The 15,078-nt window shown below is 44.3% G+C and overlaps 1 protein-coding gene across 1 annotated transcript in view; it reads left to right on the forward strand.

Annotated features, from left to right (window-relative positions):
* Nucleotides 1–15,078, forward strand: part of AP2B1 (adaptor related protein complex 2 subunit beta 1) — a gene marked incomplete at its 3' end in the record, with an annotated part of 476,528 nt that overhangs the window by 360,330 nt on the left and 101,120 nt on the right. Inside the window, exon 10 of the mRNA XM_086951572.1 lies at nucleotides 10,625–10,740. Coding sequence (XP_086807698.1) covers nucleotides 10,625–10,740 — 116 coding nt within the window. The remainder of the gene's footprint in view (nucleotides 1–10,624; nucleotides 10,741–15,078) is intronic.

A 15,078-nucleotide genomic window follows, 5' to 3' on the forward strand; every position in this document is an offset into this window, starting at 1 on the left:
CGGCACCAGGCCCGTTCCTCGGCTCTCTCCGGCTCCTGGCGGCGGGTGAGGGCGATTTCACCTCTGCGGGTCTACACACTGGGGCTGTGTGTCCGTGGCGTATCGTGCAGTGTGTGAGGGGGACAAATTGGCTATTTCAGGGCTATTGTGGGGGGTTACAGGGGATTAAGGCGAGGAGCTCCGTAATTACACCTCCCTCCCGGTCGCCATCTTGGCCACGACCCCCAAATTGCTCTTTTAACATGAAAATGTTGTTTACTTTTCTTCCTTTGGAAAGTGAAAGGATTGTCTAAATTGAACTGTGACAACCTGTCTGCGGTATAGACAGGGCCACAGGAATTAGGCAACAGCTGAGGCCTAAATTCTGTGCCATTTTTGAACAATTTTTGTAACAAGAAAACGCAAATGTTATGCATTAATGCTCCACATTTTTATAGTATCACTACATTATGTTGTCATATTTTACACTTTAGCACTGTCTGGGCAAAGGCTTCACTTCATTAGTACCGGTTCCACATCCAAATACAGCTTTGCGTAACTAAAAGTTATGCAAAGCTGTACTTTAACCTTTGCAAACAACCTTCCAGTGTACTGTAGCACATGTTGAAACATTTTTTGTAAATTTTGATCTTTTTTGCTGGAAACAAAATTAGATTTTTTGGTAAAATACACACAATATGCAGCAGATAATGGATTATGTGGCAAATGCAATTAATTCATAATTATGCTGAAAACGCAGCAGCCGCAGAATCGGATAGTTCTATGGCTGCAGAATCTCATGATTCCAGTGGCATTATGTACAGGAAGTGCAAAAAGAAATAATGTAGGATGTCACTTTGTTTCCAACTAACAAAAAACATAATATACCTGTAAATGAACTGTACACATATTTCAACACATACTAGCATTACATTTTGTTTATTATTTCTGAACTGTGATGGAACAACATTTTTTAGCAGTATCAAAACAAATCTCTGTGATGAGTTATGCATATATTTATAGGGCTTTCTACACCTATGTGTGACACTGAAGTGCTTACCTACATTTGCAGCAAGCTACACCCTATAGGGTGGTGTGTGTGTTGGCTTTGTTTTGTGATCCAATTTAGGAAGTGTTTTCATGTTGTGCGTGATGACTACCAAGGTGCGGTTATCGTGTTATGGGTTGCCACATGTAGCAGTGTGGTGGAGGATAAGGTGTTAGGGACAGACACATAAACTACTGTTTATGGTTTTTCAGTCACTGGCAGCCTTAAACGGTTCAGCGGGCCCCATTTATGGTACTTTTTAGGTTTCGCCTGTCGAAAGCTGCGCACTGCACAGCTTTTCACGCAGGCGAAATCTTATGTCTACAGTATGTGTGTGTTGTCCCGCCCCTCTGTTCCATTGGCTAGCTCCATAAATGGAGGCTAGCCATAGGAACAGAGATCTGTCCGTCAATGCCGGAGCAGATTCGTGGGCGTTTACCGAGAATTTTAGGCTTTTGCCCACGTCATGCGGCGGTGGGCGTGTACTTTTTTTTTTTTTTTTTACACCGATGTTTGTGTTCATTGTTAACCTTGTCCCTGTCCCGCTGGCTGTTTCCTGACCACCTTCCCGCTGTCCGTCCCCCCTCCCGCTATCCTTGTCTTTGTTCCCGCCCCCCCCGCAGATCACTTTGCAGCTTATAACACAGCACGCATTATCTGTGTTTAGCAGTGTGCCGCCCGATTGCGTGCAGGTCGTAATGCTGGCTGTCCGGGAGGGGGGTCAGAGTCTCGGGCCAAATGGCTCAGCGTGGCTTCACCCACACTACTTCTCACCGAGGGCCTGCCTTGCACCGTCGTTCACCTGCGGTGATTCCGATTCGGCCCCCCCCCCCCCCCCCCTGTCCCCACTGCGGGGTTAGACACAGGAAGTGCTGGCGTCATGGCAGAACTGCCATGTTATGTTATAAGCAATTTTTAAAGCGCTTGTACGCCCGTGGGCTTCATGGCCCTGTCGGGAGGAAGAGATGATACATGTTGCTGTGAAAAGGCTTGCTCAAACAGCCAGGTCTTCAAGGCATGTCTAAACGTGAGCAGATCTTTACTATGTCTGAGTGGTAGAGGTAACGAATTCCAAAGGGTGGCGGCGAGGTGATGAAAGCAGCTGCCCCCTTGTCGTTTCCTTTTGAATCGAGACACCACCACTAGTGTTTTCTGGGCAGATCGGAGGTGTCGTGTGGGGGGGGGCCGAGTGCGGTGGGCCTATTGCCGGCTATATTAATTTGATGTTCTAATGTCAGGGGCTTGGCTAGCAGCCAACGAAGATGGCAGTGGCCTGAGCGAGCTCCGTGACCTGTGGCGAGCACAGCCGAAAATACTGTATTTAATTCAGTGACTGTGAGAGGGAACAAGACGGCTGTGACTCCTGTTGCTGTCCTGTAGCGTCCGGCGCAGAAACTGAGTTTGTGTGGGCTGCTGTTCTGCTGTTCTGCTGCGGCACCCGAGAAATTAATTGAGGCCGGTGCCCTGCGGGGAGATCGGGGATTATAGTTCCTTCCCGCTCCGGAGAGAGATCCGACTGCAAAACCCCTGAGCCAGCAGCTGCAGAGGACCGACAGCAAAACGCCCACATGAGCGCGGGGGTGAGACAAGACCCGGAACAACACTCTCCTCCCGATGGGGGGCCTGCAGGCAGCAACCTGATGCCTCAGCGGCACACCGGGTGGGCCGCACCGCGCACAGAGGCACGCCGAGCGCAAGTTTGATGCCATATAGATCCGTGCTTAGACTAGCCCTGGCCACAAACTAAGGCAGTCACCTCTATATTGGCAACGTCTGTTAGGACCCTAGAGATCCGGTATGACACTGCTGCTGGGGGGCCCCGCATATGAAATTTAATAAACCCTTGACCGAGACCGTTGCGGCAGTCTCCTTGCTCTAGGAGGCGGATTGTGAGCGGACAAAGACACTCCTGAGTGCGGTAGTAGTCATGTTCTGCTCCCTGGGCCCTGGAGATAGGAAGGAATAAGGGGGCCCGGGGTTGGGACTTTGTTTGAGGATCACTGCACTGACCAAGAGGGCTAAAACACATACACCGGGGCCCAAACCTACAGGCTAAGCGCAGCTCTGAATCAGGGACTGTTACCGCTGTGGCACGAAAACACACAAACCAGTAATAGGCAAGGTGAACTGGCAGCACACTGCTCCATTGTGAGAAACACACGCCATCCTAGCACTGGACATAGAATCCGGACGGGTGGATTCCACGGAGGGTCGGGGACAACAGTGAGATAGACGACTCAAACTACTGCATAAGGAAAACCGGAAGGCCGAACGTCAACAGGGACAGGGTTCACGAGTCAGGCAACGGGGACTACTGTGTCTTTTGCCCCGCGAACGGCCCTGAGTGGATCTGTGGAGATCCCGGCGACATGGGCGGACATGGCCCGCGTGTGCCCCAGACCAACAGACTGAACAAATATGCCTTCACCAAGGAGACACCGAGCCAGAAGGACTCTCAACCACCAGAAACGGAGGCAGGCTCGCAGTCTGACAAGAAAAAACACTGCAGGACATAATGGCCTCTTTGCAGCAAGTACAAATGTCCATCTGTACAATCTCCACGGACGTAACATTCCTACGGGCAGACTTTACCAAAATGAATAACAGACGTTGAGGCTGCGACGCCAGCGGCCTTGGCCCGCAATCGTTGCATAATTGCCTTGGGATGATCTGGGGGTTAAGTAGCAGCCTCTCAGCCATCAATTCCAGATGGGGGTGGTGCGGCCACTCCGTGTCCCTAATAGAACGAGGAGGTCGTCACACGAGCACTTGGCATACGTTTGGAGGAGTACTCCTCCGAACAGGGACTGCGGGGGTGTCCAGGTTTACGCAATGGGTGCCAGTGCTGGAAAGCAGCACAAGGCACCTAACACCATGGGGAGGCGCAGGGTTGTTAACGTTCAGTGTGGTAGTTTTGAGGAGGCAATAATAAAACAAAAGAATAGGTGTCACAAATTATCATTTTCACCCTGGGCCTCATAAATCTGCTTGAGCTTTTCGTTCCCTACACTTTTGTGTTTTGCAGACGCGGCATTTTCTATCCAAAAGACTACGGTAATACGACGTATCACGTCATTTCGCAGTCCTTTTGATCGTGTGAGAGCAGCCTAGCGGGCAGCACAGTTTTCCATACCAGTGAATCTAAAATATATCAGAATTAAGATAAACACAAATACATCGTGTAGATGACATACCGTTTACACTTTATATTTGGTACCGGGGTCTATCCCCTTGAAACAACTACAGTACGACACCGGGTGACGTCATTTTGGAGTTTCCCCCCCTTTTCATGCATTTCTCGATAGCGTTCTAACAAGGGATATGTGTCGGATCTGGGTGATATACAATCGGCTTTAATAAAACTTGCCATTTAATTACTTTTACTACATTTTGTGACTGGTTTCAAATCATTTATGAAATATATTCAGGGCATGAAGAATGAACTACAGGAGGAATAATGATGACGTCATCCTGTAGTTCTTTACGATATCGCGAGATTTCGATCGCGGTATTTTGAACGCTCCAGTAACTTTACTGAGGACAGAATTATGCATCACGAGCAGAGAACCCAATGAAACATCTTACCGTGAGTTGTTACATTACCATATTCCATTAGTACAAAGCCATTTACAAGCCGGTTAAACTGTAACTAGGGACGTTTTTGTGTGTGTGGCTCTGGGTGGGTGTGTGGGTGTGTGTGGCTCTGGGTGTGTGGGTCTCTGGGTGTGTGTGTGGCTCTGGGTGTGTGGGTGTGTGTGGCTCTGGGTGTGTGGGTGTGTGTGTGGCTCTAGGTGTGTGTGGCTCTGGGTGTGTGGGTGTGTGTGTGTGGTAGTAATTGCTGTCTGCTGAGCTCATCCGTAGGGTACAATAGGTCTCACATTTGCGCGAGATAAAGCTAATGGCAATGTAAATAACAATACCATTTATTTATCTGTTTTCAAAACCAACACATAAATACAAATGTTGTCATTTACAATGCCAATAGCTCAAACTTTTTCCAAAGGCGAAACCATTGCATTGTAAATGCTTGTTTATGATTATAGGTTGCTTAGCTGGCTACAGCACTGGTTTGGAGACAGATTAACTTACATTAGAGGCAACTTGCTGCACTGCATTGCGTGAAAGGCAGAGAGCAGAAATTTGCCATATTTATAAATATATGGCACATTTCTGCTGTCTTCTAGCGTTGGCACATTATGTGCAGCCTAGCGCCAACAAAAGCACCCTTGCACCAAGGTACAGGGGTGTCTGTGTTCCAGGCAGGATTATTTCTTGCATGAATGGTCAACTTCTTGCACAAAAACAATTCTTAGAGGCATATTCCTCCTTCTATGTGTGCTGCAGAATGCAGCACAGAACAGGGAGAGATATTTCTCCTCATTATGCCTCTCTTGGGAAGGAGTAGGGCTTTGATGCATTCCCAGGTTTAGTAGTGCTAGTAAATCTGGGAATGCACCAAAATCGTAGATCAGTTCTCCTTAAATTACCTAGGTATCAATAGTAGTTTGCTGGTTGGGTTATTTCCAATCTGTGTATTGTAAGCTGAAGATTGACCTTGCGGGTGTGACTGTCTTTCCAAGTTTTGTTGCCAGGAGGTGTGGTGGTGTAGTTGTCTAAGTAATAGCAATGTTTTTAACTGTCCTCTGGAGTGTATAGGACCATGGATGCTTCTAATGCTAGCTGGTAATGTGTTCCAGAGCTTGGTGGCTTGTACTGAGAAAGCAGAGTGTCCTACAGATTTCTTATGGTAAGGGGGTATAAGTGGTGCAAGCCTGGAGCACAATGGCTTGATTTGTTTGTATTGCATGACTCAGCTTTTAGTTATTAACTTCCTTTTCCTTGGAGGCTCTGTGAACTATGCAAAGTGCCTTGAATATTGTCCTTTTTGTGATAGGTAGCTAGTGGAGTGATTGCAAGATGGGAGTCATGTGTATGTGTTCTCTTGAGTGGAGGTAGGGAAGAAATGTTGTAGCAACATTTTGGATGAGTTATATTTTGCGTATTAAGAATGAGGTTCCGCCATGGTACAGGCTGTTGGCCTAGTCAAGCTTGCAGATTACAAGTGAGATAATGGCATGCAGGTTCTGCTGGTATCCAAGAAGGCAATGTAATGTTTTCATTGTGTAGAAGGCACTCTATGTTGTTTAAATATGGTATAAAATATAGGTCTGAGTCAATAGCTACTTCTAGGTTTATGACTTCTCTTGATATTGTTGGAGGGGCTTCATGTTCCTCTGGTCCTATGGTAGTAGGCTGGTATTTTTGTCATTGTCTGCAAGTCATAAGCTCTGGCTTAGCTGTATTTAGCTTTAGATGGTTATTCATCATCTGTGTGTTTATGGCCCAAAGTCAGTCATTAAGATTTAAATTTTAGAGGTTTTCCAGACCATCGATTTAAACAAAAAATTATTGGGTGTCATTTACATAGTCGTTACAAGTAAGTAAGTAAGTAAAAAAGTTATTGTTGGCTGAATTAAAATTGTTTCAATATAAAATACAGTTGTAAATAGAATTCATTAAAATAGAAAAAATACTTGGAGTGTGGCGGCGGAAAGGTCTAAATGCTTGTACGCCATAGTTGTAACAGGTGAGGTTGAATGTTTTACTCAGATTTGGTAACTACGTTCGGTCGATGTTGAATAGTAGAGGGGATATGATGGACCACTGCGGGAAGCAACCCAGTGTTTGGTGTGAGGAGCGGATATGAAAGGTGGTATTAACACTAGTTTGCTGTGACAGCTGAGAGGCAAATAATTCAATGGGCATTAGCTGAACTCTTTCTACCTTTTATTTATGATGTGTCTAACAAGAATTGTCTGTGTGGAGGGATTGCACAAGTGTAGAGGACATTGAGTCATGTTGTTCTTAAACGAGCAATGTTCATGACTTCCAGTTTCTGATACTTAAGTGGTACAACTACCCAAACCTACCAGTCATTCAGAAGCAATGTTCAGTCAGGAAACTCCATATGGTATGATGCTTTGATTAGCCTCTTGTGCCGGGGCCGAGTTGTCACAAGCCAGGTACAATTTATATTTGAATGATATTGCTCCAGCCTACACTGACCTATTAGGAAATATAGCATGGTGAAATAATGTATCTGCTCTACAGATTGTGATTTTTTTTTTTTTGCAAGAGTCAGTTTGTTAGGTTAAAGGGCCTGCTGTAGAGGGGTACAGACACCCTAACTAGCAGTAGTGTGAAGCTGAAGTGATCCAATATAGCCTACCATGTCACAAAGAGCTGCATTAATAAACTGTCTTTCTAAAATGTATTGATATCTAGTTAACTCTGCCAAGGTCAACACACTGAGAATACATCTCCTACCATAATCGGGGCAGTTGATGTTATGTTAGGTGCTCTTTTATAGGGCACAAATCACCCTGGGGCATCTCGGTGTTGCCTCGAAAACAGACCTGATAGTGGGGAGTCAAAATAGCTGTTGTTTTAAAACAGAAAGGCTTTTAGTTGTTTTCTGCAAGAGCAGTGAGTCGGAGTTTCCCGCAGGGCCTTGGGCAGACTGTTCTAGTACGTTGGAGCCAGATACGAAAAGGCTTTACCCCCAGTGCGGCTCAAGCGTATACGAGGGATCTGTAGAAGTCCTAGTGAACCTAATCTCAGATTTCTGCCTGGTACGTGTTTTATCAGTTTCTTTCGTAGATAGTAAGGGCCTCGACCATTAAGAGCGTTGTACGGAAGGCAGCATATTTTAAAAAAGGATCGCTTCCTTACTGGCAGCCAATGCAGTTCTTTTAGCAAAGGTTCCGAGGGGGAGCCAGCTGGCATGTTTAAGATCATTCTGGCAACTGTATTCTGAATGACCTGTAATTTATTTAGCAGGGTCTCACCCACTTCCGCCAGCAAGGCATTGCAATAGTCTAAGCGACTGATCACCATTGCTTGAACCAAGGCTGAAAGCATTTGTATTCTAATTGACCTATCTGGACATCTCCGGAAGACATCAACTAACATTTTCATATTTTCTGTATTGTAATTTAAGATATGTGTAGTATGAATCTGCTTTTTGAAATGTATTGACTCCTTTCGAATTCTTCTTGATCTAATTCATTGCTATAACAAATACATTGCTGTTATGAGGTCCTATGTAATTAATGTGCTAAATACATATTATTTGGTGAACATTTGAGGTAGTGGTTTTATTGAGAGAAGTGTGGGAAGGCTGGAAGATAGGAATTTTAAGGATTCCCGCAGATTTCCGACCCTCCATTCACAGAAATATGAGGATAATCTGTGATTTAGCTAAAGTTATGTGGTTGCTCGGCGTTCTGGTTAAGAAAACATATTGGTATCCACACAAACTGCACCATCCCAGACTTTACTAGGTACCTTGTTTTCAGAAATGTCTTGGCCTGCAAGGTTTCCCTCAGTGCTAACTGGCCGAAATACCATTACTACCGACATTGCGAGAATTGGTCGGTTTGCAAGGCAATCTTGATCTTTGCTTGTGTCTTGGGTATCCTGTCATTTCATGGGCGATAGGTAAGTCACCAGTGAAGGCCGGCATCTACAGAGAGTGGTGATGCATGCAAATGGGTGGTGAATTGGTGCATGCATCACGGAGACACTGTAATGACAGTGTTAACGAAGAGCAGCAGTGTGCGGCTGACACTTTTTCTCTCATACAATTAACCTACCGATGGCCTACACTGAGGTGTTTTCTTGTGTGCAATACCTTGTTTTGTACCTCATGTGCGCGTTTTATCCACACATCCGTGAGAGAAGTAAACATCAGAAGACAGTAGTTTGGTTGCTGTGCTTCTCTGCAATTCACAGACTAGGAGCTGGAGCGATATTGCGACACTTGTAGGGCACATGGCAATCATTACCAAGTCAGAGGTCACCGAGCAATAGATTGCAATATGCAAATTGGCATATTAACTAGATATAAGGCTGTACATTACTCCACATATATGTACCTATGTAATATATATATATACCTTCAAGGTATGTAGATATGGGCTTGGGAGTAGTAAATCTATAATTCCCTATAGACACTTACCTTTAAATATTCTGTCCTTATTATTCTTGTATGATGACATTCTAGGGGTTGGTATTTAACCAGTATTTGGGATATAATACACCTATAGAGCACAGCTTTAATGTTTGGTCAAATGACCAAGAGCTGATAAGTTTTATGAAAAGGTTCTGAGCTGTCAATATAGTATGTGAGTGCCCTCTTGAAGTCTAATGTGTTAAGGTCTTTCTCTACCACCAAGTGTAGGCGAAGGCCCTATAGCTAGAAGTATATATTTTTTTGGGGGGGTGGGGAGGCTGGCCCCCAGCTATGACCAAACATTAAAGCTGTTCTTTGTGGGTATATTCTATCACAAATACTGGTTAAATACCGACCCCTAGAATATCTGCATACAAGAATATAAAAGACAGAATATCACAAAGGCAATGCTCTCTCTCTGAAGCTGCCATAGCCAGGTGGCTGGTCAAATGCATGGAAACTGGACTGCTTTTAAAAGCAAATGTTTTCAAAAGCTTGTTTGGGAGTTGGTAGTGGTCCCTTAGACTACTGCCTTCTCCCCAACAAACTTTTTTAACTCACAAAGGGGAAGGGGTGCCAAAAGAACCCCATCACTTTTTCTGATGTATTTCCATGCCAAACTAGAGCGTATGTAATTGTTCAGTGGATTGCGACTGGATTTTGGCATCAAAACATGTATGCATATCATACCGAATAGGTATTGGAAAGGGACTCCTACAACATGCCCTGTCCAAATACCGATTCGGTATGGGATCGCAATCCCATTTTAGGAGTTGGTCAAAGTTTACAGAATAGTACATCCCAAAAAAGCATTTTAACAGTTGCAAATACAGGATCAGATTGTTTGCAACTATTAAAATGTTTAGTCCTTCTAGCTCTTCAATCTTTAGGGGAGCCATTTCAAGGTAGCTACCAGGTAAACCTTCATTGAGGCACTTCCTAATCTCCAAATCCTTATAGGTATAGATTGTGAGTCTTCTAATGTCATACCGATTGATGTAACACACTTATGTTGTAAGAATCTTCTTCACCATTCAAATCTCCATAATTACTTTGGAGTGTGACCCTACTTTTCATCTAAAAGATCGTAAAAAGCTCATCCGCACCGTAATATGTGCTTGCCTTTAAGTCCTGCTTACATTGCCTATACTGTCTTCTATTCGTTTTGCAGTCGGCTGACTTCCTGCGATCCACTTCCTACCCTCTGGTAGTAAGAGGCATATTTTCCTGCCTCAACCTGAGATAGACACATGGATATGTGGACCTTTCGGCACATATTTGTATCTAGCATTATAGCCTTTGAGTTCCTGGTCTTACTACGTGAGTCCCTTTAAGTTGTCTTGGTCCATCTCCTAAGCGTTTATTTTGCCCCCCTAATTCTTTACTTTATTAACTTGTTCCTATTTGGGATTGTCTGTTTTTTCAACAACAAAAAAATACTTTATGTAGACAATGCAGTCTGTCAAAGTGCCTAAAATTACAAATAAAATCGGAGTAATAGCTATTGTCACAATTATCTGTTTACTTTGGTTATTTTGTGTGTTCGTAGTCTATTTATATCTTTTCTCTCTCTCTCTCTCTAGCAATCGGCAGAACGCTGTGTTAGCACTCTGCTTGACCTCATTCAGACCAAGGTTAACTACGTTGTACAGGAAGCCATAGTGGTCATCAGGGACATCTTCCGCAAGTATCCTAATAAGTACGTAACCTGTCAATAAATTGTCATAGTCTGTGGGGTCCCATGGTCTAGAGGTTAGTCACAGGTTGAGTATAGATCTGAATGTGCTGCTTCTATGTGCTGTGTGAGTATGGGGGTTGATGTGGATCACCTCTTTATTGCTAGAGCTTACTTGCTTAACTGCAACAGACAACTCAGCCCTCACCTACTTCCCTAAAGTTCAGTGGTGACTGTGGAAGCAAAGATATTAAAAACGGGAAGACATATAATATATGTTCTGAAAATGCAATTAGATCAACAAATGGATATGACCACAACAGATGTAGCTTTTAGATTGAATGGGAGCACTTTAACTAACCAATGAGCAAACAGCCAGGAGACTGTGGAACAGAGCAGATTAGCAAATCAAGAACTACACAGAGAAAAAGAACAAGCAAACAAATTAAACTGATCAACAAAGGTATGATTAGAACCTATCAACATTATAGAGGGTTATTTAGAAGACAAAAACAAGACTTGTAAACAAAAGGAAAAAGGTAGTAAAGTGAAACTGGAAATAAAAGTAAAAGCAATAACGTGGCATATGAGAAAAAGATGTGATAAATAGGAAGGCTGTCTAAGAAAAACGTAACCGAAACGAGCAGGGCAACTTATGAGTAAGGACAGCTGATGGAGGGACAAGAGATGGTAAGCTAGGTTCAAAGAAGAACCATGAAGAAGAGAAAACATGTGCTACACTGGTGGAGCATGTGGAACAGAGAAGCTACTGATCGAGACACATCAACAGCAAATGGGCTTGGAGACTGGGATTAACATAAACAATGTGTAAGGAAAGGCCCTTTTTATGTATGGTCTCCCCAAAATTTAGGACTGCTGCAGCTGTTTTTTAGGTCGAAGCCTACCAGACAGCCCAACTGTCTGGTTTGCTGACAACAACTTGGAGACATTCGGAAAGCTTCCTGGGAATGCATTCCGCCCACTCCTTACCATTGGCTTTTGGTTTGTAAATCACATTTGCTTGTTTTCTATTTGCTGGCTTTATTTGTTTTATGCTGTCCAGTTTGAGTTTGTCCTTTCACGTACCAAAACTTTATTTACTGTTTTCTTCCACCGGTACTGGATTTCTGTAAACAGGCCTTTAAATCTTGTTTTTATCTGGTCACATTTGCTGTGCATTCAACTACAGATCCCAAATGTCAGGCTGTTTCTTCCAGGGAACATGGTGTTTACTTTTCTTTCTCTGACTTCAAAGTGAGAGGATTTATGTCACATTCATGCTGGGTACTCTGTAAGTCCTGGATGGAAAGCTGTACAGTGTTATTTTATTCTAGCACAAAACACAGTTTGAAATTCTGTTAATGAACTGTGCAGATATTTCAGAATATATCCGATTTAGAAAAGCACAAATGAAGCACATTTCTTTTGTAATTCTGAAGTGTGAGGAAACCTATTTTAATAAGATCAAAGCGAATCGATACAATAGGTGATGACATTTCCACATATAATCACATTATCGTTTGTGCGCTGTATTCTTTTATCAGTAAAACTGGATGTGCAAATGTAATGGTCATTTCAATTGAAGATGTGTTTGTAATGGCAGTACGCTACCGCATCATGCAAACTTCACTTTACTGCACTCTACTCTGTACCACTCCTCTCTATGCCACTTCACTCGACGCGCCTCTGTTCTACACCACTCTATGCAAATGCATTCTACCTCACAGTACTCTACTATGCACCGCTGCACTCGTCGCCACTGCACTCGTCGCCACTGCACTCTACGTCAATCCACTCTAATCTACTCTACACCACTTCACTCTATTCTATGCCACTCCACTCTGAACCAATCTACTCTAAGCCACTCTGCTCCACTCCACGCCCCTGCAGTGTACCATGCGCCACGCCACTCTATTCTATACTGATGCACTCTGCTCCAATCTACTCTGCACCACTGAACTGTACACCACAAGGCTCCACTCTACAACACTTTACACCACTCTGCTCTGCGCCACTGCACTGTACTCTGTGCCACTACACTCTGCCACCCCTGTACGCCACTCTGCTGCGCTCTATGCCACTGCGCTCTATGCCACTGCGCTCTATGCCACTGCGCTCTATGCCACTGCGCTCTATGCCACTGCACTCTATGCCACTGCACTCTATGCCACTGCACTCTATGCCACTGCACTCTATGCCACTGCACTCTATGCCACTGCACTCTATGCCTCTGCACTCTATGCCTCTGCACTCTATGCCTCTGCACTCTATGCCTCTGCACTCTATGCCTCTGCACTCTATGCCTCTGCACTCTATGCCTCTGCACTCTATGCCTCTGCACTCTATGCCTCTGCACTCTATGCCTCTGCACTCTATGCCTCTGCACTCTATGCCTCTGCACTCTATGCCTCTGCACTCTATGCCTCTGCACTCTATGCCTCTGCACTCTATGCCTCTGCACTCTATGCCTCTGCACTCTATGCCTCTGCACTCTATGCCTCTGCACTCTATGCCTCTGCACTCTATGCCTCTGCACTCTATGCCTCTGCACTCTATGCCTCTGCACTCTTCGCCTCTACACTCTTTGCCAATCCACGCCACTATACTCTATGCCAATCCACTGTAGGCCACTAATCTGCTGTGCACCACTGCACTCTGACACTGCACTCTACGCCACTTCTCATTTGATTGGATAAGACGACCAAAGGAGGACTGCACCAACGAACCGGCGAAGAGAGGCTGCACTGACGTGTACTGCACTATTGAACCTGGTGGCTAGCAAAGGAGAAGGGACTGTGCCTGCTGTGTTCTGCTGATTGACACCTGAGCCCAGCCAAAGCAAGAGACTCCAAGGTTCAGTTGGCTGACCTGCTGTTCGCAGCATAGGGACCCAAAAGCGGAAGAAGCATGCTGGAGCGTGTTGATAGTCCAGTATATTGAATCAGCACTTCTCACTGCAGTGCAGCACCAGGGTAGGACCTGACACTCAAAGTTGCCCGAAGAGTCTGCTCACCCTGGGAGGAGTCATCTGACTGCTGCTTGGTAACTCAGAAGGCAACTACCGCCAGCACAAGGGAACTTTAAAAACTGCTGTACTGGAAGACTGGTAGTCCATTGGCAACTGAAAGTCCACTGGTGAATGGACTTCTGCCCAGACCGAGAGGACTTTGAAGAGGTACTGACTTCTGTTGCCAAGACATCCTCACCAGGACCCCATGGACCGAGGAGTAGCACAGAAGAGACCGCTATTGACTGCAGCATCTCCCATTGCTGCATTCCTTGCATCAGGATCCCTCTATAGAAATCCACTGCAAGGAGCCACTGACACCGGACAGGACTGAAGGCTGCTTTTTTTTGTCACGGTAGCTAATTCTGTGGACCTTGCTGGTCCTCCTGATTGTCTCTCTGTCGGAGTTGGTTGCCTTTAGTAAGTGCATTGATACTTACCAACGTTTTTCTTGAAAACTTTCCAAATGTCAAATTTGTTGAATTTGCCAATGTTTTTTTGCGGTTAAGTAAAAGTGTTGATTTACTATAGTTTGTGAATGCTGTATCTTCGGAACCCTGCCTCTGGATCTTTTTTGTTTGGGGCAAAAATTATATGAAAACCAAATCTATTTTAGGTCATCTTGGGGACATTCAGAAAGCTTCCCTGGGAATGCATTCTGCCCATTGCTTACGATTGGCTTTGTGGTTTGTTACTCCCTTTTGCTTGCTTCCTATTTGCTGGTTCTATTTGTTCTAGGCTGTCCAGCTTGAGTTCGTTCTTCCAATGCCCAAACCCTATTTACTGTAGTCTTCCACCAATGTTTGATTCCTGTAAACCACCCTTTAAATATTGTTCTTATCTTGTCACATTTTCTGTGCATTCAAAGAAAGAGGGCAAATGCCAGACTCTGTCTTCGAGTAAACGGTTTAGTTTTCTTACTCTTAACTTCAAAGTGAGAGATGATATGTGGCAGTCATGCTGGCTACTACAAATGTGCTTGAGGAAGGCAACAATGTTATTTTTTTTCTAGAAGATAACAAAAATTAAATGTCTGTAAATGATTTTTGAAGATATTTCAGACTGTCAGAATTAGAAAAACACAAATGAAGCACATTTTTGTATAATTCTGAAGTGTGATGAAAAAAAATATTTTAATACGATCAAAACAAATGAATTCTCTATATGATGACATTTCTACACATTGTTTGTGTCCTGTATACTTTTATCAGTAAAACTGTATGTCTGTGCAAATGTAATGGTCATTTCAGTTGAAGATGTGTTGTCTGTAATGGCAGTGCGCTACCACACAATGCATACTTCACTTTACCCCACTCCACTCTATTCTGAACCTCTCCACACTACTGCAGTCTACT

This window comes from Lissotriton vulgaris, unplaced genomic scaffold (assembly GCF_964263255.1).
Source record: "Lissotriton vulgaris unplaced genomic scaffold, aLisVul1.2 SCAFFOLD_972, whole genome shotgun sequence".
Lineage (NCBI taxonomy): Eukaryota > Metazoa > Chordata > Amphibia > Caudata > Salamandridae > Lissotriton > Lissotriton vulgaris.